Genomic DNA, 24,541 nt, shown 5'->3' on the forward strand with positions numbered 1-24,541 from the left:
CACATTTTTGAAGAAGAATCCTCCTCCAAAACAATTTAGGGTAGCTCGACTGGAGGGGTTGTCTCCCTAGCAAATCTCTTGTTAGGGGGAGGTGTGGTTTCTTCCTTTTTGTAAAGAATTTATGAAGCGTAATTTGTTTCCCGTTTGTTAACGAATATTTCCATGCTGTTGCCGGAGCAGTCCGGAATGTGTAATTCTAATGCGCATTTTCCGGTTTGGTTGAGAACCAAATTTATGTTTGAGATTCGAGACGAACAATTCTCAAAATTTTTGGTCAAAAACCGAGTTGGTTAAAAACTGAAGCTTTCGAGAAGCGATGTTTTACTGTAACTCACTGGTCGAATGATAAGATTCCAATTCTGATAGTTGTTAATACTTATGCTCGCTGTTCCATTGAGGCATTCGGTTGTTTGCTGTTTGCATTCAATATCAATGCTGGATACCAGGGCCCTTTACGAGTGGAATTAATATTTGTCATGCTAATCTATATAACCTATTTTAAAGAAATAAAGTTGGCGTTCTATGTAGTAGTCGGTGTGCTTATGAAGGATGCTGACTCCCCTACCTATGAAACTGCACTAAATGCATAGTGTTTGGTTAATTTGGGCAATTAAATAGTGATATGCTTAACTATGTGTGTTATTAATGGATTTTAAAATATGGCATCAGATGTTTAGCTTCTGCTGTAGTCAGCCTGTTTCTACATTTTATATAAAACATTGTGTATGGCTTTTGAGAGGTAGTCAAATAACCGTACATGGCACTCCTCTACGTGTGTCCATCACACTCATCTACATGTGTCCATGACACTTGTCTACACGTCTCCGTGACACTCATCTACATGAACTTAAATTGAGTTTTTATTTCAAGCAGTATATATTTAGACAGTGTTATTATGCCTGCTATGATCAGTGTAAACAGTATGCAAGGAATGCTTCACCAACTTGATGGGAATCGGGTTATAAGTTTATGCACGGGTACTCCGATCATTGCGATAGGCGACTGTGAGAAGAAAGAGAAAACGGTATATTACAAAAAACACCATCTCATTCACTTTTAGAAATGCTTTCAATTAAAAATATACATCAAATAACCTAAAAACCAAAAACTTTTACCAATTAAAACACCCACCTTTACCAACAATATACAACTTTCAAAAGACATTTTGAGGGCGGCAAGAGCGTCTAATGTAGACCTTTGAAAATCGGGATTCGATATATAAGGGCTGCAGGAGAAGCCTACGAAACAAACTTTTGACCTCGTCGTTGGATTGGTCACAAACACCTATTTACCAAATGCAAAGGCTGTTTCTGGCCAATCCAGCAACGAGGTCAACAGTTCATTTCGTAGGCTTCTCCTGCAGCCGTTATATATCGAATCCCGATATTCAAAGGTCTACATTAGACGCTTGTTTCCGCCCACAAAGCATCTTTTGAAAGTTGTATATTGTTAGTAAAGGAGAGTGTTTTAATTAGTAAAATTTTTGGTTTTTAGGTTATTTGATGTATATTTTCAATTGAAAACATTTCTAAAAGTGAATGAGATGGTGTGTTTTTTTGTAAAATACTCCTCTCTCTTTCTTTTCACCGTCACCTATCACAACGATCAGAGTACCCGTGAGTTTATGCTATTTTATGGAGTTATTAGTCACATGTAGGGACTGCAAGGAAGCAGCAAAGAAGATTTTTTTTATTTTCAAGCTGACTTACACAATTCCATTTTCCTACTTTAGACTCTTAAACAAGCCCTTGTACAGGAAACACCAAAATGCATCTGTAACATGTGTTGACTTTACCGTTAAGCAAATGGTTGACCAAGAGGAGGCGAGACTTCTTTTTTTGTAGCTAAAACAAAAAACATGAATTATTTTTGTTTAAAATCACTGAAATGTTTTGTTCAGTACCTTTGCACAACCCCTTTATAGTGAATTCACAATCACCAAATTTTTATGGTCATCTGCTTTGATATACCTGCTACTTGTAATCTAGATGGATGCCAAATTCAAATGTAAAGCTGTGTTCGCACCAGCTGATTTGCAAACCGAGTTTGTGTAGCCGATCTTTAAATGATTTAATAGGAACTATTGACCAGATTTTTTTCGATCATCCCAGGCTGAGTTTGGATCGACAGTGAGCAATTTTGCTAGTTTTCATTTGCAGGATCAGATAACTTCAGCTGATATATTTGTAGTGAGTCACGCTTTGCATTCCGTTGACTGCTTCCTACGATGTTTCTCGTGGACGCTTTTAGCTAGTTTGCTGAGTATTTTGCAGTGCCCAAATATCAATAGTAATGCTTAACTATTATAGGGAGGATGATCTTTCGCTAGCATCATCTCAGCTTATCACTAATAATGGATAACTAGAGAGATGACGATTTTTTGCTAATATAATCTGCTTCAATTATTTAGCAACTGCATAATAATTGAAGCAGATGCTTCAATTCTGTTGTTAGCTGTGTTCAGTGGTGCTAACAACCTAATAATTGCTTGGGACTGAAGCTATGCCATAAACATGCACAAACAAGAAAACAAATGTGGCATGTACTTTGAATGACGATGTGTGACTCGCTATGAACGTGATTTTATTGGCTACTCAAATTGAAAATTGGCCTAGAATAGTTTACTGATCGGGTACAACTCGATTAAAAAATTTCGGGACAGAATCAGTCTCGGGGTCGTTTGCTCTTGTTACACGATGCGATTCTCGGTCAGAGAGAAAATCGGCCAGAAAGTATGAATGAAATGGACGGGTGTGAAGGCAACTCAAGTTAGGCTTTTTTTAAAATGCTTTTAGATATCCCATGGTTAGGCTGTGCGTAGTATTCAAATCTCATCTCAATACTACCTACAGTTGTAGATATACCCGCTAATCTTTTGATGATTGGGGCACTTAGCATTACATAATAAACAGTCATTGAGCCATCTTTGACAGTGGCTAATGACATGCTAATCATTGAATCATTGCAAATTATAGCATGAGATCTTGACGAACAGTTAATGCTTGCACGCTATGATAGCTGCAGCGTTTTCTCTAACCAGTAAAATATGCACTGTATCAATGGCTTATTGCTAAACAGTGGGGTGTTGCAACATTGTAAGATCAACAGACGCTTCTAGCACTGATTCGGACATTCCCTATGAGACCTTCATAAATAAATAATATGGTTACATCATTTTGTTTGAAAAACAGTAAAATTAGCATCTTTAGTTCTGTCAATGGACAGCCTTTTTGTAAATCGCCAAGTGCTGCTGCAATGTTCTAGCAACAGAAAGCTAAAACGGCTCCTTATTATAGTTGATTAGTAAGACATCATGCGTCAGCAGTAGTAGTCAGCTTTGTCATGATTATATCAAGATAAAACCGGGTCTATAGCTCTATATTGATTCTACTAAGCTACTTAAAGTGGCAAATACGTACAGCAGCACCCGATGAACCATTAGAGACCGGCATACAGAAGCCTCTTACGCTAACGCAGGTAATATAATCAATAAGTTACAGTGGCTATTACCAGCCATTTTAAGGCTGCAGTTTGTGTTGGAATAGAAAACAAAGCGTTGCGCAAACTACGAACATTGTATCATATTTTATTACCAGATTGTTTGAAGTTCGCTAACTCGCTGTGTGTTATGACGCTACGCTGCTGTACAGCATTTTCTCAGAAATGTACTAATAACACATTAGAGAGATTACACTATTGATTTTTGGGGTGTTCGTTAGCGATCACTTGCAGCGTCTTCAGTCATTACTAAAGAGAAGTGTGACAAGCTAACGAGTGTTTCAAAAACGAGTCGTATTCTGCTAACGAGGATAACGGAGTGATGTCGCCGTGCTTTAAGTATTTCGGTCGGGGACCTACTACGTATCCACCTCTCAATGCTTATCGGGAACATAAAGAGAGGCACACCTATAAACCTGCGAGGTTTATTGGATATGTTAGCTCCTTTGCGGCCCTCGCCTTTGGTGTATATCTCATCGCAAACTCCAAGTGGATGTACTACAGCATGGCTGGTGAGTAGTTCAAATCATTTATTCAACTTTACTTTTAAAGAAAAATATAGTTTTATTATTCTTGACTTTGTATAACTGATGTTTATTCTGTGTTTATGAGTGACCACAACTTTCCTTAGTAGTGCCTGATGTTCTTAACATTAACCATCAAGGCATGAGGAGTATTTGCTAAATTTATTTACTCAGGGTTATTAAACTCAGCTCTATACATTGTACTTGTTGCATAAGTATCAATAGGATTATGAGCTAAAATACATCTGTTAATGTTTGCGGTATAGTTTATTTGTTTAGAGATGACAGTAGTTCCTCACTACTTCTTGTTTCAGCTCTCAGGGCTTCAGTACAACGTGAAGTAAAAAGATATTCATATAAAAACCAAAAAGTTAAATAATTACTAAAATTAAAATGCGCAAAACACATAAATTTCTGTCATACTCTTGCCTAGTGTGATCTCTCTGCGAACATCATTGTGACAACAGTCATTTCTGTTTGCTGTTTTTTGTAATATTTTGTGAAGAGTACAAGTGCAGTGTTTGTGAAATCATTCATCACGTCTCTTAAGAACTTTCAACCCCAAAGGTCGCTTAATAAACTTAGGAAATAGAAAAATGTTCAAGATTAACAAAAAAAGCAACTTTATAAAATATGAGTTTCTTATTTTTTATTTCATGGATTTTCACTTTTTATGATGAGTACCAGTCCTGTTTAAGCATGGAAAATGTATTGGCAGCACTTACGTTGGCAGCACTTACAGTATATTAAAACTCAGCAGTTGAAACAAACAAATCTTTATATGTTTTTTATGAGCTTATCAGTTTCGCTTCGTGGATTTTTAAATCAGTCCTGAACATCCACAAAACATGAGGAATTACTGTAAGGATGAGATGCGAAACAAATAGACTATTAATTGTTAATTGAGTTCACTAATGAAAGTAAAATATCTATGCATTGAAATTTAAGTTCTCCTGGCAAGCCTTCGCTACCAGAGTGACAAGCTCCTGCAGTTAATGAACATAGTTATACAGAATAAATCAAATATCATATTCAAATGCCATTTATTGCTCTGCTGGTGGCATCATTTACTACTTTCTATATTTAGAATGTATGACTATTACTCACCCTGTTATGGTCCTTGACATTTTATTCGTTTGTTACAAACAAAGGTAATAGTTTACAAAAGCGTCAACTGGTAGCGACTGAGTTAAGTTTGAAAACATCGACTGCGCACCAAGAGAATGCTGCATAAAAAATTAAAAGAAAAAAAGATGAATTTACACAAAATTTTAGTAGATTTTATTAAACATTCTTGGTGTTTTTATGCTATTTGCGATTGTTTTTGATGTTTGAGATGATCTGACTACTGAGATGTTTCAAAATTGAAATAGACAAACCTTTACAGTTGTTAAAACGATCAAAAGGAAAATATGTGCCAAAGTGCTGTCACTAGCTGTTCAGCTGCCTGTCTCTCTCGTTATTGATATCGGCTATTGCATTAAACTTGCAGCACGTCTCTATTCTGCCGGCCTCTTTGTTGAAGTGTAACTATAAATGTCATAATCGCATTTTCATTTCAACCTGAGAGTTTAACCGTCATAAAGTTCTGTTGATATTAATCTGGAAGCATCCTGGCAATCAGATCACCTCAAACACCAAAAACATTCGCAACTGGTATAAAAATACCATTTGCGAGTGTTTTTGAGTGATCCGCTGCTCACCAGCTGGTCTTGAAAGCCTGGTTCCTATATACGTCGCAAGCACTGGCGACAGCACCGCAGGGCTATCAGCGGTGAAATGTTAACCTACGCGTCGAGTATCGTTGGTAGTTGCTGTCAGTCAATGCAAGATTTTAGCACTGTTCAACTTTCGAAAAGAGCAGCAGGCAAAATCTTCCCGAAATGCACTCTACACGTTTAGATCAGCATTTTCATTGCAGCATGGTGAGCGAACATTTATATGCGATTTATGTGAACAGAAGCCGCCTAGCGTCGCAAGTGTTTTGCTGCGCAAGATTACCGCCGGGGTCTCGCAGCCGATATGGGAACCCAGCTTAAAGATTGACTTGCAATAAAGTTCACATTACAGTTATTTGGTATCAAAAGATTTACCATGTCTTACTCTGTTGTGCTGTAAGTGCCAAATATGTGGAAATGTGATTACAAGCTCTTAAAAGCTCAAAAACGAAAAGCCGCCGTAGATTGGAATCTCTTTATTTCGATGACGTAGCAATGACATTTGGTTATTGTCTTGTCACGTATGTTCTCACGTGAATTGGAAGACCAATAAAAAGCTCAAAATAAAATGTTTATGACAAACACTTCGGGTTTTATCGAAGACCTCGTATCAAATATAGATGCTCGCTACTTTACAGTTTTGTTTCGGCCTGATCTAATTGGCAAGTCGTAATATGATCATGCGACCCAATACTTCGCAAATAATTTTTGCAGCACTTTTCGATTATCACAGGTAACCAACAGGCTCGTCATGGACAATGATATGTACTCCTTCGAGGTAAGGCTAAAAAATAAAATTAATTTTTACGGCAAGTTATAAGATAAACTAAACGGGACAGTATTTACAATGACGATAAAACAGACACATAAGAACAATAGACATGGTTTTATTGAATGCGTGATGTATATTTGTAAAAATATTTCGACAAATAAGGTTGCATGAAAGTGTAAACAGAAACCATCTCTCACAACTACTTCACATTTGGGCCCTTTTCGAAAGAGAATCCAAACTACGGCGGTCTCGTGTGGCTGCGATTAACTGTTCGTTTTTAAGCTTTTAAGAGCTTGTAATCACATTTCCACAAATTTGGCACCTACAACACAACAGAGTAAGACATGGTGAATCTTTTGATACCAAATAACTGTAATGTGAATTTTATTGCAAGTCAACCTTTAAGTTTGTTGCTCTTTGCTCTGTCTCCGCGAGCCAATGCTAATAATCTGCTTTGTCACCATAATACTGACACTAATCCATTGAGTATTGGATAGCTATAGATCATACCAGAAAAGAAGGGTCTACTTATTGTTTCTTCACAACAGCGGATAATAAGATGATAAAACTGTAGTGTCTATAATGCTGCCATAACATCAAAAGGCAGCAAAATAATTTTAATACATTGCAACTGAGTGTAATATATTGAATCAGAACTAATTGTACTAGGTTAAACGACATTAGTCTATATATTATTTATAATAAATTGGAAACAATTAATATCACCAAGCTTAGGAGATGCGAGTTGATAGGTATTTGTTAAAACTAAACTTACATGACAGAATGTCGATATAGCTACTCTCAGATCAGTGTATGCATTGGGGTCAACCAAACATATCACTCATGTTATTATATTCAATAAATCAAATACTTAAAAAAGTCGTTTTTATCAGGCGTTTTCGTTCCTTACATTTGTATCTACTTTGTATGGAATTTTTCTCTAGAAACGCAACACAAAGACTTAGCATTTTAGTACTGGTTGTAAGTTAGTAAAGTTTTTGCAATCAATTCATTTCTCACAAAGAAACGAAATATTTTTGTTTGGTTAAAATTAGTTGTATTTAAAAAAAATTTATTTCAACTCCGACATTTTCATGGTTTACAATGTTATAGGTCGTTGGCTTGGAATCTGGGAAAGCTGCTACCTTGATGTTATGCAAGAATCTGTAACATCAGAACAGATAGATGCTGGAGATTGTAACATCACTGCTGCAAACATCTCTTCCTTGCCAAGTAATCACGTCGTCTCACTGATGAAATATTTAGCTAGTTCCCACTGCCATTTTTTTGTTATCTTGGTAGTATAATCCAAATAATGTACAACTTGCATCATTTTATACAAAATAATCTTTTATCTGAATAACATCAAAATAAAATTTGCCCACATTGTTTTAGCTCTAACTTATGAGGATAGTATAGGATGATTGCAAGGAAAGACAAAAACGAATCTACTCAATAATGCAACTGAACCTATAACTACTGTATATCGATCGACACTGCAATTCATTTTTAACTCAAGTCTCGTCATTCTCATAGTATTAACAACTAGTATGCTTGCAGTCAAGTGCTCTGTGTTAGATCATCATGGGTAATAGCTATGTGCACAACTATTCCACCATATAGGAAGGAGACTGCATAGTGCAGTGGCTAGTGTGCTCGCCAGCAAACATGGAATATACGAGTTCAATTTACACATGAGGCAATGTTTGTCTCATGATCTTAGCTTGGCTTCAGACAGGCAGATATGGCTCTTATTATAGTAAATATTAGACAAGTAATTGGGATTCTCATGACTTTTTTATTTAGTTAATGGGATAAGTTTTACCCAGATTCTTTGCTTCTACTGATTCTTCTCACTCAAGCTGTGGTCACTACTACCAGCCATGTTTGTTGATTGAATTTGTGATCTATCTAACCCATAACAATGATATAACAACCAGCAGCCTGTCAGTCTGGAGTAAAAGTAGCTTGAGTTTTAAAATGACTAACTGAATAAAAATGCTTATTTTTCAGGTTTTTTTGCTCATGATAATAACCCGTTTGAAAATTATTATTGATTCAGATGTTCTACTGTAGTAAAATTCTTAGTGAAAGCATTTTTCTGTAAGGCTTTTTTTCGACGCAAAAAGGATAAATAAAAAATTTAGCAGCCAGCCCTTCATTCTGTTAGCCATACTGCAATTTAAGAGGGCTTCTTTGTCAACCAAACTGAAGTACTGCATTCATACATTCATCTTCACAGACCAGCGAATCATTGTTGTTTAAAAAATTATGAATATTATAGCAGAGCGGTAACTAACAAGCTGTTAAATTTGAAAGAGATTTGATTGTGTTATGTTGACGAATGCAAAAGAAAACTTTCTACCAATGTATGTTGGTTTCCTTTTTGTGACTCAAATATTTTGGAATTTGGCTGTTGTATATTTTCTGTTTAAGAAATCTTTTAACAGATCTTTTTTACTTACTAAATGCAAGTAGTTTATTGTCTCAAAGACCGTGGATACAATTTAAAGAAAGCCTAGTCCGATTTATTTGCAAGCTCGTTAAGTGAAAAGATAATTTGATAAAAAAATTTGCATTTCATCTATATTTTGTATTTCTGGTATAAAGATTTACTGTTTATATACATGTATCTCTTTTTATTTGAGCTACAGTTTATTTTAAATTACTAACAGTGGATATACTTGTGCGTGTGATTGGGCTGAACTCTTTTAAATTCAGAAGTAGTTCGCTGGCAGTCCAGTGCGCCGTGGGAGATCATCAAGTGTAATAAGTATCATCACAATTATTCCATTGTGCAGCACTGTAAGCACTGTAAGCGTGTGGTGCAGATAGCAGTGTGCATGGTTGTGTCTGTGGTTGAATCCTGTGCGGTGCAATATTTTTGCCAACATCTGACTGGGATTTCCAACAGTTGAGCATAAAGATGGACAGACATTTCTCTGTTATAACAAATATTTTTGGAGCAATGGAAATACAATATGGGCTAGTTACAATTTTAGAGTTATCGGTTTCTAAAAAATGTTAGGACAACTCCTTTAGAAATATTCTACTAAAGCGTACTTTGATCTGTGTAATGAGATAATTCCAGAATCACTGCTTCTGGTCTCAATGAACCGCTAGTCTAGTGAACCTCAGATTGCTAACTGTGAGTTTTGAGAACTTTTATATAATGATACTCTTTTTTCTCCCCTTACATACGGTGGTCCCTTTGAAGATTTGATTTGGCTTCCAAAGAAGGTTTATTGAAATTCATAACTCATTAGTCAATAAATATTTGACTGGAATACAGTGTTTCGTATACATATAGGCACCACTTTGTGTAGTTTATTAGTTTTTGATTCATACTCTGAGCACTTTTACATTGCTTGCATCTTATTGGCTAATTCTCCAAGTAAATAACAAACTTATTTTGCATTTGAAAAGGCTGCCCTGGCCCACCCTTCCATTGTATTACTTTGTCTGCCTGTTCAATTTTGAGCTTTTACAAACTTGTAATAACATTTCCACATATTTTGAACCTACAACACAACAGAGTATACATGGTGAACCTTTTGTTACCAAATAATTCTGTTTCAAGTCAACCATTTAAAATTTACCCCAGCATAGAATATGCAGCCAGCTCTAATATTTAAAGTAGCTGTCTTATACACGCTGATCATTCTGTTTAACCTTCTGACATCAATAGTGACATCATGGTGACACGCTGACCTTTACAGCTGTTTCTTCAATAAGCTGTCATCAGCTGGTCATAAAATTAAAAATGCCTCCATCTTTCATGCTAATAAACAAATATCAAATCCGGATTGCTGGGAGAGAGTGTAATTTACAGCATCTGTAGTGATATAGTCTGGCTTGCCTCCCTTTTAGCTGGTAACTTTTATTATTCCTCCTGTCATTGATAACCCTTTATGGTCTAACAAAATAGTCTCTCAATATTAATCTAGCAATCACGAGCAAAGGTAAAGTAAAATAGTCTCTCGATTTTATATTCAAAGTTTATATTCAAGATCCTGGTTGTTCTATGCTCTAAATATTTTATCCCAGACTGAAACTTTAATTGACTTAAAATTTATTTTTTACCCTGTATTATTATGCTACCACTGTTATGAATACATTATAGTCCTATCGGTCTCTTGTCTCTCTTGTGTTACAAACTCAAATACTGTTAAGAACTGTTTGAATTCTTAGTTTCCATTCACTAACTTTATTATAACCATATAGATCAAAGTCTTCAACTTTGAGAGGTGTTATTTTGCACATTTTTATCTAATTCAATAAAATAGTAATAACATTTACTGTTCAGCTGCCGTAGATTTTTGATTTTTCTATGCAAAAAGTTGCGCAAGCACGATATTACTGGTATTATTGTTACATCTATATTTTTGTCACATATCTTAGCAGAATGACACAGAGATTCTTACATGTTATAATGCTTCATCTGCAGGTATCAGATCATTTCACTAAAATGAGAATTCTAGATACCTGCAAGCTTGGCTGATGTCATAAATGAAATCTCTTATAGTAACATGCACAGCATTATATATAGGTTTAAGTTGAAACAGAGACCTATCAAATACTATACACATACAAGTGATGGGCATACAACATAAGTGTATTTAAAAGTAAATAGGCATAACTTTGTGTTTTATTTCAAATATTGGATAAAATGATGCAAACAGTTTAAAGCTATTGTCTCGTCAACAGTTTGTTGAGATGCATGTATTACAAGCAATTGACCAATATAAGCATAGAATTAAGAATTATATTTCCTTTAGCTCTTATTTTTGCAAAAAGACAAACAACTTTTTTGTTTCTCAAGCATATTTTTTAGGAAATATAATTTTTGCAGATGACCATTTCTTGCAATATCTTTAACAAATGTATTGCAAGTAATAATTGCTCACTGCTAGCTGTAAAATATGGAATTTAAAATGATCTTTTTTTACTTGTAACTACTACTAGAAAGAGAAGATAACTTTCAGGGCCACAGATAGGCAGTTTACTGCAGTTTACTCCATTATAATGAATGCTTACTTGAAATAATAATTTTAATAAACCTGTTTTATTATTTTGGTCAAAAGGTTACAAACTCTTCTAACAGTACATATGACTTGCACTCATAGGATATGTGAGTCATATGACTTGCACTCATATGATATGTGAGTCATATGACTTGCACTCATATGATATGTGAGTCATATGACTTGCACTCATATGATATGTGAGTCATATGACTTGCACTCATATGATATGTGAGTCATATGACTTGCACTCATATGATATGTGAGTCATATGACTTGCACTCATATGATATGTGAGTCATATGACTTGCACTCATATGATATGTGAGTCATATGACTTGCACTCATATGATATGTGAGTCATATGACTTGCACTCATATGATATGTGAGTCATATGACTTGCACTCATATGATATGTGAGTCATATGACTTGCACTCATATGATATGTGAGTCATATGACTTGCACTCATATGATATGTGAGAACGCAGAGATTCTTCGGCCATTACTAGCTTTTATCAAACATCAAGATCTACGTACATAACTCTTATCTTTAAACGGAAGGGTTTACTTTTATTAATTTTCATTGCAGAATGGCAGAGTGCAATCCTTGGGCTGCTGCTTTTCAGCCTCGCTGCCGGTTTCTTCGCATCATTTCTAACCACCTGGGGAGTTTGTGCCAAAAGTTTGGCCAGAAAAGTTTATTTCTATCACTCTGCTGGAGAAATTTTCTTCGTCTGCGGTGAGTAACTTTGACAGATTGCCTAATTCACTATTGATAGACTCGTTGAAGCCATACTAACGATCAACCCTTTATTTCAGCTAACTGTTTCAAATAGCCATACAAGTACATGTGGAAATGATAATACAATAAGATAATAGTTTTTTAGAATAATAATTATTTAAAAAATCCATTTTCTCCTGTCAGACTATATTTTTTCCAGGTAGAAACCTTCACATTATTTTATATGTATTAACTAAACTAGTATTTTACTATCACACAATGAAGTTGTGAGTTATTCTCTGTTTGCTGTAAATTTGAACCAATTTAAATGTTAGTCGTAAACAAGGAGATGATTAGAGACTTCTTTATAAACTGCTGTTATTGTCCACTTTTGTATCTGTTAGCCTCCAATTCACTGTGTGAAATATTTTTGCATGTGGTGAAATTTGCTAAAAATTTCTCGCTCTTAAACAGTTTTACAACTTTTAAATAAATAAAATCTTTCTACACAGAAGTTACGCGCCTTGATTAGCTTTGCTATTGCGCACAGGGACCTCATCATCACCTTTCCTGGAGTGGCATTTTATTTCTGTTTCTTGTATAGTGTAAGAAACACTTTTCATATTATTCTTTGTAGTTATATTATAGATGGAAACAAACAAACACATTTATAGATGTTGCAAGTTTGTTGGTTTTAGTGATGAGATAAAAATGTTCTACCGATCGCTTCTTATTATGTGTGCGTAAAGATCAAGGAATATCAAAGTGGCGGTCCAATAGAGGTGATGCTCAATTAAAGGGTGGCGCTATATTTTCCAATCCTTCTTCAGTAGTGGAGTTCTATTAGAGGTGGCGTTCAAATAAAGATGGCGTTAAAATAGGTTTTACAGTATTTGAGGTTGTTATTGTTTCTTTTTCAGCTATTTGTTCTGTGGCTGCTCTCACCACTTATCCTGCAGTGCTAGAATCAGGCAAGAACAATGTAGACCTTGAATATGGAATAGGCTATTTTCTCGGCTGGGGAATGCCTTTTTTCTACGTAGTATCAGCACTGTGTATGACTTTGGATGACATAATCCACTCGCTGACTAATGACTGCTGCCTTTGTTGCGCTAGCAAGTCTGTAAATAAGCAGCCATTAACCACGGCATCAGTTTGACAGCATCGCAAACAGTTCTAAGTATTTATGATAAATGCAATGCTAATATGATCATTATATTTTTGGGCTAACTTTTGTACCAAGATAATTATTTATTTTGTTTGCACACATACTTTCTCAGCTAGCAAATGCAATTTTATTTATGCACATAAATTGCAGCATTGGGTTTTTCACAGTTTACAAATTGTATAGGTTTACATTATTTTGTTATAGTATTCAAATGGCGTGATACAATTATCTTGATCACCCAGAAGTTAGTCAATTAACAAATTGAAACCAAATACACCTAATTTATTTAACATATTCATATTATGATAAAAATATTTTATATTTATACAAGCCTATAATTGTTTTCTAGCAAAAGTTAGCTGAACTCCACAAATTTTGGCTACAACAATTGTATGATACATGCTAGTACACAGGCAGCCTGATGTACTGTGAGTTATTGTCAGTTGTAATGAATACAGCTATAATTATTTGGTAATGTCAATGGTTAGTTGATTGATACATTATGTAGTGACAGTGTCAGTCTACTGAACTGACTGTTGCAATTTGAATAATTGCGATGTAATATTTATTCAAACCTTAGCCTTAGCTTCAGACAGATGGACAGACAGATGGACAGACACTGCTGTTATTATAATAAAGACTACATAACTCAATGAGCTCTAGAGTAACTGAGTGAAAAAGATGAACTACAAATCCCTGTTTAGTCCTAATTTCAGAAATAATAATCCGCTCTTTAAATTGCACTATCTGATGACAAAATATTACTTGTTAGAAAGAAAGAAATTTATCAGGATTTTCTATTGCTGTGACTTGTTAGGCGTATTTTTAGATTCTTTTAGAGCAATATGGACGAGAATATTAGCAACATATTAGCACTTGCTAAAAGCTCACAATATGTCACTGAAGTTAACATTTGCTAAAAGCCCATAATATGTCACTGAAGTTAGCAATTGCTGAAAGCTCACAACGTTGTCAATGGAGTTATCGTTTGCTAAAAGTTCACAATAAGATGTCAATGGAATTGGCTTTTGCTCAAAGCTCCCAATATGTCAATGAATTTAACATTAATTTTGCTAAAAGCCCACAATATGTCATTGAAGTTAGCATTTACCAAAAGCTCACAATATGTCACTGAAGTTAACATTTGCTAAAAGCTCACAATATGTCAATGAAGTTAACATTTGCTAAAAGCCCACAATATGTCATTGAATTTAACATTCGCCAAAAGCTCACAACATGTCAATGGAGTTAGCATTTGCTAAAAGCTCACTATAAGATGTCACTGAAGTTAACATTTGCTAAAAGCTTATACATGTAATATGTCAATGGGGTTAGCAATTGCTGAAAGCTCACAATATGTCAATGAAGTTAGCAATTGCTAAAAGGCTGTTAGTTTTTCAGAGCTTAACAGTTGCTAAAAAATCTTAACAATTGCTCCAATATGGCACGATGCCTTAATGGCATGAGCGGGCCCAACTATTTTCTTAATTATAGTGACGCTCTCGACTATTCCAGGATTTACTGCATAGTGCGTGTAAGGTTCATATTCGCAGCCATTGAACTTAAAACTCCTGGAATGGCGGCCACGTGACTTTTACATTGATAGTGATACATAATGCATGCGCCATATTGGAGAGCTAATCGTATATTAGTTCCGTTTGTAGACAAACAGTGAAAAATGAGAGAAACATACATGCTGAATAGTTATTTTCCAGCTGGGTGTTAACAAAAACTCCCCCTACACAAGGTTTAGAGTGCCCTGATAGAGGAAAACCTATTTATAACATATGGAATGGGATATAATAAATGATAAGTAGATGTAACATAGATTTTCTTGGCCATATTAGTCATACAAACTGCTGTGTTACAGATGCATAAAACCAGCAAATGATTATATTCAGGCAAATAGCAACTGTTCCATTATATTAAAAGTTATATTACACATGCATAAACCAAAATGGAGAAACTTAGCACACGAAGTATTTCGATAAAAACAACAGATATGCTGCCAAAACCAAAACCGTGTTCAAGATTTAGGTGATAATAGCTTATGAATGTATGATATGTATAATGCAGTATCTGTAAAAGATGGAATAAACTACTGCAACAACTAAACGGAAATTAAAAAGGTTGTAATAAGGGATAATCAAAATAATGCAAACAAGGAAACGCAGGCATTAGTGTAATCAGATGATTAAACTTATACATACATGTTACAGAAAATGTGTAAAAGGAGATTTGTATACCACTGAATATTGAGCCTGTTATATAAACGTGCGTTCTCACATGTAGTTGAAGCAAAGAAGAAAGCTCTCTCAATCTCCCGACGCCTTTATACTCGCCTTGACTTCTCATACCTTCCCGTAACCTCTCGTAACTACCTGTAACTACCATGACCTCGGGCATTAGTGTAGCCCGCGGCCCAACAACTCGATTATACAACATGCCCCTTTTCTTTTTCTTTTTTGTATGGGCCACTAACCTTCCAGAAATACATTGGAACTCATCCACCGACTCACCTTGCTGGTGAAGTTTACCTTACGCTTTAACCCAGGTCTTCCTCCATCAACACATCCTGCGTACCATCGCTCTCGAGCAACCCGGGGCTGCTGTCGTACTCGGCCGCACTACTCTACTGATCTCTCCTGATCCTCCACTCTCACTGTTGTATAAATCAATGTAGTCCTCTCGCTACTGCCAGCTCCATTGCCAGTCTGCACTGGCTTTTCCATCACTCTGACCTCCGCCGCTACCAACACTTTTACCGTGACCACTGTCACTACCAACACTCCTTCCACCAACATCTCCAACACTACTTCCACCAACCCTGACTAGCCCAGAGTCTTTTGGTTGGGTCAGTAATGACTCCTCAACCTCAACTCCGTCTCTTCCGTCTTTACCTCGCTCTCCCCAGTAAGAGGCAGGCTCGACAGGCTTCCTGTGGGAGGTCTCCACCTGGGCCGTAACCGGCTGCACAGGGGATGGCACCACAGAGCTGGGAGTTGGCATAGGCCCAGACCTATCTAGCTTGACCTCACCTGCAACCAGTGCAGGTCTGCTACTAGCAATTCTCCTCTGAACCTCGGCTAACTCCTGCACCACTACCCTGAAAGCCTTGACATTTTCCAACTCCATGACTGCTGCCTCCCGTTTGGCTTTCAGCTTAGCCAATTTCTCCTTCGACTTCCTCCGCACCTCCCTTTCCTCTCTTTCAATCTCTGCTACCTTTTTCTCATGACCTTCTCTGTCTAACATTCCATTGCTGGATACCTCGGCTAAAAAAGAGCAAACCTTTTCCATTACAGACACTGGTTCAGCTACTTTCTCAGCACCTTCCCTTACCTCATCGTGACTCTGTTCTCTATCACACCCCATAGACACTTGCACATCTCTGGTGCCTTGGGCTGTCCCCTGTTGGCTACCAATTTCCACGTATTCGCCACTCTTCACTCCCTTGGTTTTACAAGTCCACCAATCTTGACCTGTGTGACCTCTCTTAACTTCGCTCTCTCTGTCAGACTTATTTGTCAGGTTTTGCAACTCGACATCATCTGAAACATAACTTGACCCAGCAATAATGGTTCTTGACGAAAACGGCTTCACTGGCTTAATACTTCTACACTCCTTAACAGCCTCAAACTTGCTTTCGCATAACGCATTTACAACAGCAAATAATTTAAGCTGCCTTAACTCAGTTATGCCCAAAAAGTTTGTTCTCAATCCTTTCACCATGTATACCTCTGTCTCCATAAATCTATATTTACTTTCCAACTGAACACCTGCTTTGCCGACTACTCTTAGCTTACGACCATCTATTCCCGCCAAAACAGTAGATGGCTCCTCTAGCCATAGGTTCAGCCTTTTGGCTGTCCCCTCGGTTACAGTCGACACCTCTGCCCCAGTATCAAACGTAAATTCAACATTCTTCCCATTGACCTTCAAAACCTCTACAATTCTCCTTCCTAGTCAACTGTCATCCTCATACTTATCCCTAGAACCAGAGAACCTAACACTTCTGCCCTTACTACCATCTTGGTACCTCTCCTTATACTTCTCCCCCTCAAACCTATCCATACTGTTGTCCCTGTACCTGCCAAATTTGCCTCTAATTTCGCGGGGGCTTTCTCGGCCCCTGTACCTCTCCCCACTACTGTCCCTGCTACCATACCGCTCGTAGCTATTATCTCGACTACCTCCTGACCTCCTACTACTACCTCGCCCGTCATAACCTACTTCTCTCCTATCCCTACAATAACGGGATACATGTCCTCGCTGTCCACAACAAAAACATTTAATGGAGGGACAACTCCTCATCTCATGCCCACTACGTTTGCAATTGTAGCATACTCTACCTTCACTGCTTTCTCTACTGCCTGCTCTATATCTAGAGACATGCCTCTCCCTGCTATTATCTCTATACTTTCTACTGTCACTGTCCTTGTTATACTCCCTGCCTCTTGTCTCATATCTACTAGTACCTTGCTCTTCACATTCATAATACTCTCTACTACTCCTAGGGCTACCCCTAGGGGAAGATCTACCTGCTGAATCATAACTTCTATCTCTATCATTACTCCTGTACTGCGCTCGGCTATCAAACTCTGATACCTTTGCTACTTCTCTCTTAATCTCACTCTTTAACTCGGTACTTCTACCCTCATTTCTCAAAAATCTATCAAAGCTGTTGGCCATTTCACGAGCCCTCAATGCCTCCTGCAATAACGCCCAAGTAAGATTGGCATTCTTCATTAACTCTCTGCTTACTTCTCTATCTCTCAACCCGTTAACCGCCACAATAAGGGCAAACCTTACCCTATCATTATTGTTAGTCACCTCTGCATATCTGCTCAAACTCTCTACCCGTTGTAAAAACTCTCTATCACTTTCCCCAAGTGTCTGCCTAGCCGTAAGGAACTTATGCCCCTTTACGAACATAATCTCCTGTCTACCATAATAATCCTGTAAAACCTCCACTGCCCCTTCATAAGTAGAATTTACGCCATCTACGTCAAACCCTGCACCCCTCAATACTTCTCTACCACTGTGCCCAATAGCTCTCAATAGTGGCACTAACCTAGCTCTACCTCTCATAATAGGCACTCTGTTGCCATCTTCATCATTTACATAACCTCTCCTCTCGACAGCACTCTCTATACATAAATTCATCTCCTCTATAAATCTCTCCCACGACCCATCACCGTGCTCACCGAACACCAGCTTCGGAAGACCACTCTCCATCTCTTACCTGATACAATATCTCCCTCGCCACAAATTCACTCTACCCCTCTCGTATAAAATTAGTGTAACTCCCACCTCCGAATATGTAATAAATAATTACACCTCACCAACACCGCTACTTCACCGCTACAACACCTCACAACACTACCCTACCTCACCTGCACGCTCGTGAAAGGGTCTATTCAACCGTTTTAACTTACCCCGCAACCAGAAAAATTATCGCTAATGATAACAAAACAAGAAAAAAAAATCAGAGCTTCGTCAACTGCGCCATGTTATATAAACGTGCGTTCTCACATGTGGTTGAAGCAAAGAAGAAAGCTCTCTCAATCTCCCGACGCCTTTATACTCGCCTTGACTTCTCATACCTTCCCGTAACTTCTCGTAACTACCTGTAACTACCATGACCTCGGGCATTAGTGTAGCCCGCGGCCCAACAACTCGATTATACAACAGAGCCAAGGCGCATCAGAGTTTCTTAGAACTACATCAGATTAGAAATAACAGCACAACAGCTACATATGAATATTACAGTGATTACATTGTTACTGGCCTTTTAAAAGTACTACTGGCCACTACTTTAGTATTTTATGCCACAAAGATGCACCTTGCAGTTTGAATGTAGGATTTTAGCATAATGATGCTGTCGGAGATCATAAAACGACTGAGTAGGGTTTTCTGTCAATGACGCAGTGGTTGGATATGTCATCTGTCGTGTCTGTAAGGTGTTTCCCAAAGCATAGAAAATCACTAGATCCTACACTACTGATAACATACATGTACACCACACAATGGAATGGATCCGGCTTTGCATTAATACGAAAGTATCGACATGCAACTAGCAGCATCCTGATGACACCGTCTGATGGACACACCCATCCTCCATTGTTTTGTAGTTCGAGTAAAGTATAGAGATGTCGGTACTGGATACTTGACTCAGTGGGTAACCAGCGACTGACAACCAATGCCACGACAGCACTTTAGTTAGCTTTAGCACAATGTAGCCAGCTATATAGACTATACGGTTACCTATAACAGAAATTTGACATCTGAAATCATTGTGAGCTCCCCAAACTGATCAACTTCTTGAGTAGCCTGTATGATGAGAATCTCGTATTCAGCAGTAACATTACCTGTCTTACCAGCATCTAATTTTGTAACACATTTGCTGATAAGTTTGCGAAAGGTAGCCTTAAACTGAATAACAGTAGGATTATTATTCCAGCCACCTTAACAAAAGCATCAAATAAACAATTACATAAAATCAACAAAAATGAATGTCTTATTTACATAAACATAGTACCCTTAAGATACAACAATACAACTAATAAAATAAGCGAAAATAAAACAGGTCAAAATGCAAAAATATCGCTATGTAAAATGAAAATGTGGCAATTTTTACTGGAAGTCATTCACACACATCTTAGGCATAAAGCTTAATGGAAATTTCTTAATCAAGCATGCCTAAAAAATGAATTGCATCCATGAGATTATTTCAATAGAAATGACAACGAACAAATTGCAGAAATACTGCAAATATGTACTAACCATTGCCACAGATGCATTATTAGAGAAATTCACATCACATCTTCTGCTAAGCTGCTGACATATTCATAAGCACTTGCTGTGGCAGCTTTCACTGTTTGGCGTGCTGTTTGAGGTCTCTGATTTTTTTTAGATATATCTACTTTAAGTTGAACAACCTTGCAGCACTGTGCTTGACAATATGGTTTTGAATTCAATCATTGAAAAGCACCATTCAACATTGAAAAATATTACCTTTAAATGACTTCAGTCGAACATTTTAACCTGTTCTGTCAAAACATGGATCTTTGAAATGTTCGTTGCAGATAAGTTCCCAAGGATCAGGCTTATTCACTCTTCTGCAATTGCGATACTATTGTAAATAATGAGAGTTCTCAGTTATTTTGTTTGGAAATCTAAAAATTAAAATGAAACTGTAGTAGTTAGTTAGCAACAGTAGTAATAACAATAGTATTATTACTTTTATCTCCTTACTGCTAGCTATATCTAGGTGCAACAATAAATAATATAATAGGCACTACAAACATTTTTTTAAAATATAAATACAGTGAAATTCGGCTAACTCGACCTTCACGGGACCGAGAGAAAGGGGTCGAGTTATCAGAGCGTTCAAGTTATGAGAACACTGTCACAAGTGCATGTATTTATCAGTACATATATACAAACTGTATACATTGTATTTAGAAATAACCTAATGGTTTGTAGTTCCAAAATATTAATATAATAAAAATTTCTAAATTTAAATAATAAAAAACCTTCATTCTTAAGGAAGAACAATTTCACTCACTAGCTTATAAATTTATCTAATCACCGACAACATACAGTCAAACTCGTACACTCAGTAGTGACACTAATCGACTCTCACTCACCCAGTGACTAGTGTAGTAGAACTAACTAGTGGCAGTACTAACTAGTAGTAGCACAACTAGTAGTAGTCGTAGACTTTAGCAATAGTAATAGAACTAGTTACTAGTTCTACTAATCACTAGTAACTACTAGTCACTATTACTGTAGTAGTGACTCACTTGTGAAATGTCATGCCCTTTCCTTTGAAAGTCCATTCCTGCGGTTTTTGCAGTTCATTGAATAGCAATAGCACTGTGCACCTACTGTCTCTTACATAAATTATTAATAGTAATTTCAGTAGTCTGTTCCTTTGACTTAGCGGTGTATTTGTGATCTTCCATAGCTGTTAAATCTGAAACTAGATTTTTTTCTCACATTGAACACAATGAAATTAACTCAATCGCTAACTGAACATGGCGCCAGCCGAATTTCTGTACTCGCGAATGACCTTTGCCATTCTAGGGGTTTTAAGTTCAATGTTCGCAGCATTATCAATAGTCGCCGTTCTGCAGTGTTTGATTCGGTTGGAGCGATCTGCGTAAACTCGACTCTGCGATACATGTATTGAGAAAAATAAAGTGAGTTATTAGCCTGTGAACCCATAGTAATGAAAACTAAATACCAACATGAACTCAACCGAAACTAGCTTATTGCTTCTCGGAGGTTTCATTGGCGAATGTCGTCGGTCGTTTCTCCATTCACCCGTAGCATTTTTCATTTTAGTAACGTGAGCAAACGTACAAATTTTACATATTGGTCAGTCCAAGCAACACCATGAACCAAATATTTCATTTTTTTGCTCTAACCACAGTTCTTGCGATAGACACGTTTTGGCATGGATGCAAATAGGGTAATTGCCTCTGACACTTACGACCTCACTCCTTTTTTATCATGCCAAAATGCTTATGATTTCTAATCTTTGGTCATTAGTTTAACAAATTACTTTTATCAGTTATGCTAGAAAATTAAATCTACAGTAAAAGTAATCTACGTAATGTAAGTAAAGTATGTTATTTCTTGTTGGTATGAATAATACTTTTGTAATTTTCAAGTTTTCTGCTAGCGCACTGGTTTGCTCAGAGCGCACATCAATTAAATTAGCTTTGTATTGTGTTATACTTTTAATTTTTCAAAATAATATTAATATGATACCCTACGTATATTGTATTAGGTTTAACATAGATTAGAATAAACATTGCTATAGTTGGATTTAATTCCTGGACCATTTCATTTTGTCATTCATTTCAGCGATGTTGGCGTTCGATTGAAGTTCAGTTAAAGGCTGTGTTTTGGCAACTTTTGAAAATCACTCAAGGCCAGTCATCTATGGGACTTGTAATTACAAATAAGGCATGTCATAATACAGGATTTATGACTTCTTGCTGTTGTCTAGCTGTCCCTTTTATCACAGACTAGCACAGAACTAATGTTGAAAAAATACAGGAATGAATCCTTAGAAATACTCTATTAGTTGCATTGAAACAGTAACATTTTAACAGCACTTTGTTTCTTCAAGCGCACAATGAGAGAGCAGACAGTCTAATAGAGCAAGCAAGTCTCTGTAGCATATGCAAGGACATTTAAAACTGGCTGTACTAATAGCGTCTTGTCAATGACTGAGTAACAGATCTTCATGCAATAAATAATCATGGCAAAGTAGCGTTCAGTGAATTTGGCCCTTGCATTAAAAAAACTACATCAATACTTACAGTGCCTGATATGGTTCCTTGTTGTTTTTTTATACTTAGACAATATATCTATGAACTTCAATGACTTGTTACAAAGAACAACATTTCCAATTACATAGCACAATTTTACCATTAATCGAAACAGCATTCTCCACATTTGCTGGCTTGCTCTTAAAGATGACAAGAACACCAGTTCTTTTTTATTAGTATTCCTAAATGCTGTTATATTTTTCCGTTGAAACATTATTTGGTCCAAATACACCTCTCAAGAATTTAAGAATAACACAAATAGGTAAGAATTTCCCAAGGTTGTTATGTAAATCAAATACGAGATTCCTTAAGGGTAAGATAGATAGTAAACTGAGACAGAAATCTTTTTACCACTTTTAGTTATTTTAACCCTTTTGAGTCAGTATTTTGAGGCAGACCATTAGTTTTCTGTGGAGGCTTCCATCAATTGGGCTCTTCTGACTACTGACTACTGACTATTCATTTGAATAGATGAATTAGCTAATGAACTGTAATACCTTTATTTGAAATCCACAGCGGTGCATTTTTCAACCCTTCTCCTATGGTGGCGTTTTATTTGGGGTGATGCTCACAAAGAGAGTGGCACTGTCTCTTTTGATTAGCTCATCGGAATTTTGGGAAGGTAAATTTCGCTAATTTTTTGCACTCTTCCAGGCCTCAGCATTTTTGCTATAAGTCGAAATATTAGACTGAGTTAAACAAGGAACAAGTAAAGGATATTAGTCCTAATACAACTATTAATGGTTTCGATGGTGCCACTTTCAAAAGTTTAAAGAAAAACCCGTAAAGCTTTGGAGTTAGAAAATTGACTTAGATATGACATAACAAAGGCTGATATTGCATCGTACTGTGATCTTGAATAGTATTCTCATCATTAATCAAAATGCTTTTGAAGTTTTCATTTCAGATTGTAAACATATTATAGACAAATCTGAAGACATTTGATCGGATTTAGACTTCAGTGACATCAAATCAGGGCGTAGTTTGGATAATTGTGATAATCGATCTTTTTAGGTACACCGTCACTAAAACCATGGATGCTGCTACATCAACTACGAAATAATTGTTATTGATGTAACTGAGTCATTATTAGTATCATTTTGTGGTTGCTTTCCTACTGACGATTTTCTATTATGAGTTCGAAAGATCAAATAATGCCAAAGTGCTGGTCAAATAGATGGTGATTTAATTAAGAGGCACTGCTGTATTTTTCAATTGTTCTCCTATAGTGCCACCTCTAATAGAGGTGGCATGTAAATAAAGGTGACATTCAAATAGAGGTTTTACAGTAACTGTTATAGTAGGTGTCTTCACTAATAAGCTTCGCATTGGCAACTGGAATTGCTAATTAGTTAATGAGCATAGCATTCTCCATAAAAGACCACATTTGTTAAAGAGCATGATACTTACCAAAAACAAGTGGCCAATTGCTAAAGAGATATGTATGAACATTTGTTAGGAACTCTAGCATTTGCTGAAAAGCTAGAAATTTGCTAACGAGGTTCAGATTAGTTAAAGAGTCAAGAAATTTCTGAAGAGTTTACATATACTAGTATATATAGTTAACATATACTGTAAGTTCTTACGCTCAAGCCGCGCGACTTGTCGTTGGGCACGGCTTCTGGTTCAAGGTCATAGGTCGTGGCTAAAGCCAAATTTTTAAAACTTACGGGGGGGCTAGGGGCATTTTCTCTATAAATGCGGTCTATGCTCAGTTCCGTGCTATAACCATAGAACTGCAGTCATAATACACTTTTATGTACAGG

At 36.6% G+C, this 24,541-nt stretch overlaps 2 protein-coding genes across 2 annotated transcripts in view; one reads left to right on the plus strand and one right to left on the minus strand.

Moving 5' to 3' along the window:
* The window catches only part of LOC137405067 (uncharacterized), a 50,680-nt gene extending 36,889 nt beyond the window's left edge, over positions 1 to 13,791 (plus strand). The window contains exons 10-11 of the mRNA XM_068091293.1: positions 12,129 to 12,278; positions 13,181 to 13,791. Coding sequence (XP_067947394.1) covers positions 12,129 to 12,278; positions 13,181 to 13,419 — 389 coding nt within the window. The 3' untranslated portion in view covers positions 13,420 to 13,791. The remainder of the gene's footprint in view (positions 1 to 12,128; positions 12,279 to 13,180) is intronic.
* A 3,603-nt stretch (positions 13,792 to 17,394) lies between these two features.
* Positions 17,395 to 18,666, minus strand: LOC137405068 (uncharacterized). Its single transcript, XM_068091294.1, has 2 exons — positions 18,460 to 18,666; positions 17,395 to 18,141 (listed from the first exon to the last, which is right to left on the minus strand). Exons 1-2 carry the CDS (start codon positions 18,664 to 18,666, stop codon positions 17,395 to 17,397), a joined length of 954 nt encoding a protein of 317 aa, XP_067947395.1.
* Positions 18,667 to 24,541: the final 5,875 nt, after the last annotated feature.

This window comes from Watersipora subatra, chromosome 9 (assembly GCF_963576615.1).
Source record: "Watersipora subatra chromosome 9, tzWatSuba1.1, whole genome shotgun sequence".
Lineage (NCBI taxonomy): Eukaryota > Metazoa > Bryozoa > Gymnolaemata > Cheilostomatida > Watersiporidae > Watersipora > Watersipora subatra.

Excerpts from the sequence above, each read along its gene's own strand:
- LOC137405068 (XM_068091294.1), bottom strand. The coding sequence starts at position 18,666 with ATGGAGAGTGGTCTTCCGAAGCTGGTGTTCGGTGAGCACGGTGATGGG. Across the intron at positions 18,142-18,459 it reads TTGGGCACAGTGGTAGAGAA|GAGGCATTGAGGGCTCGTGA; the intron begins GTATTGAGGGGT and ends GCGTTATTGCAG.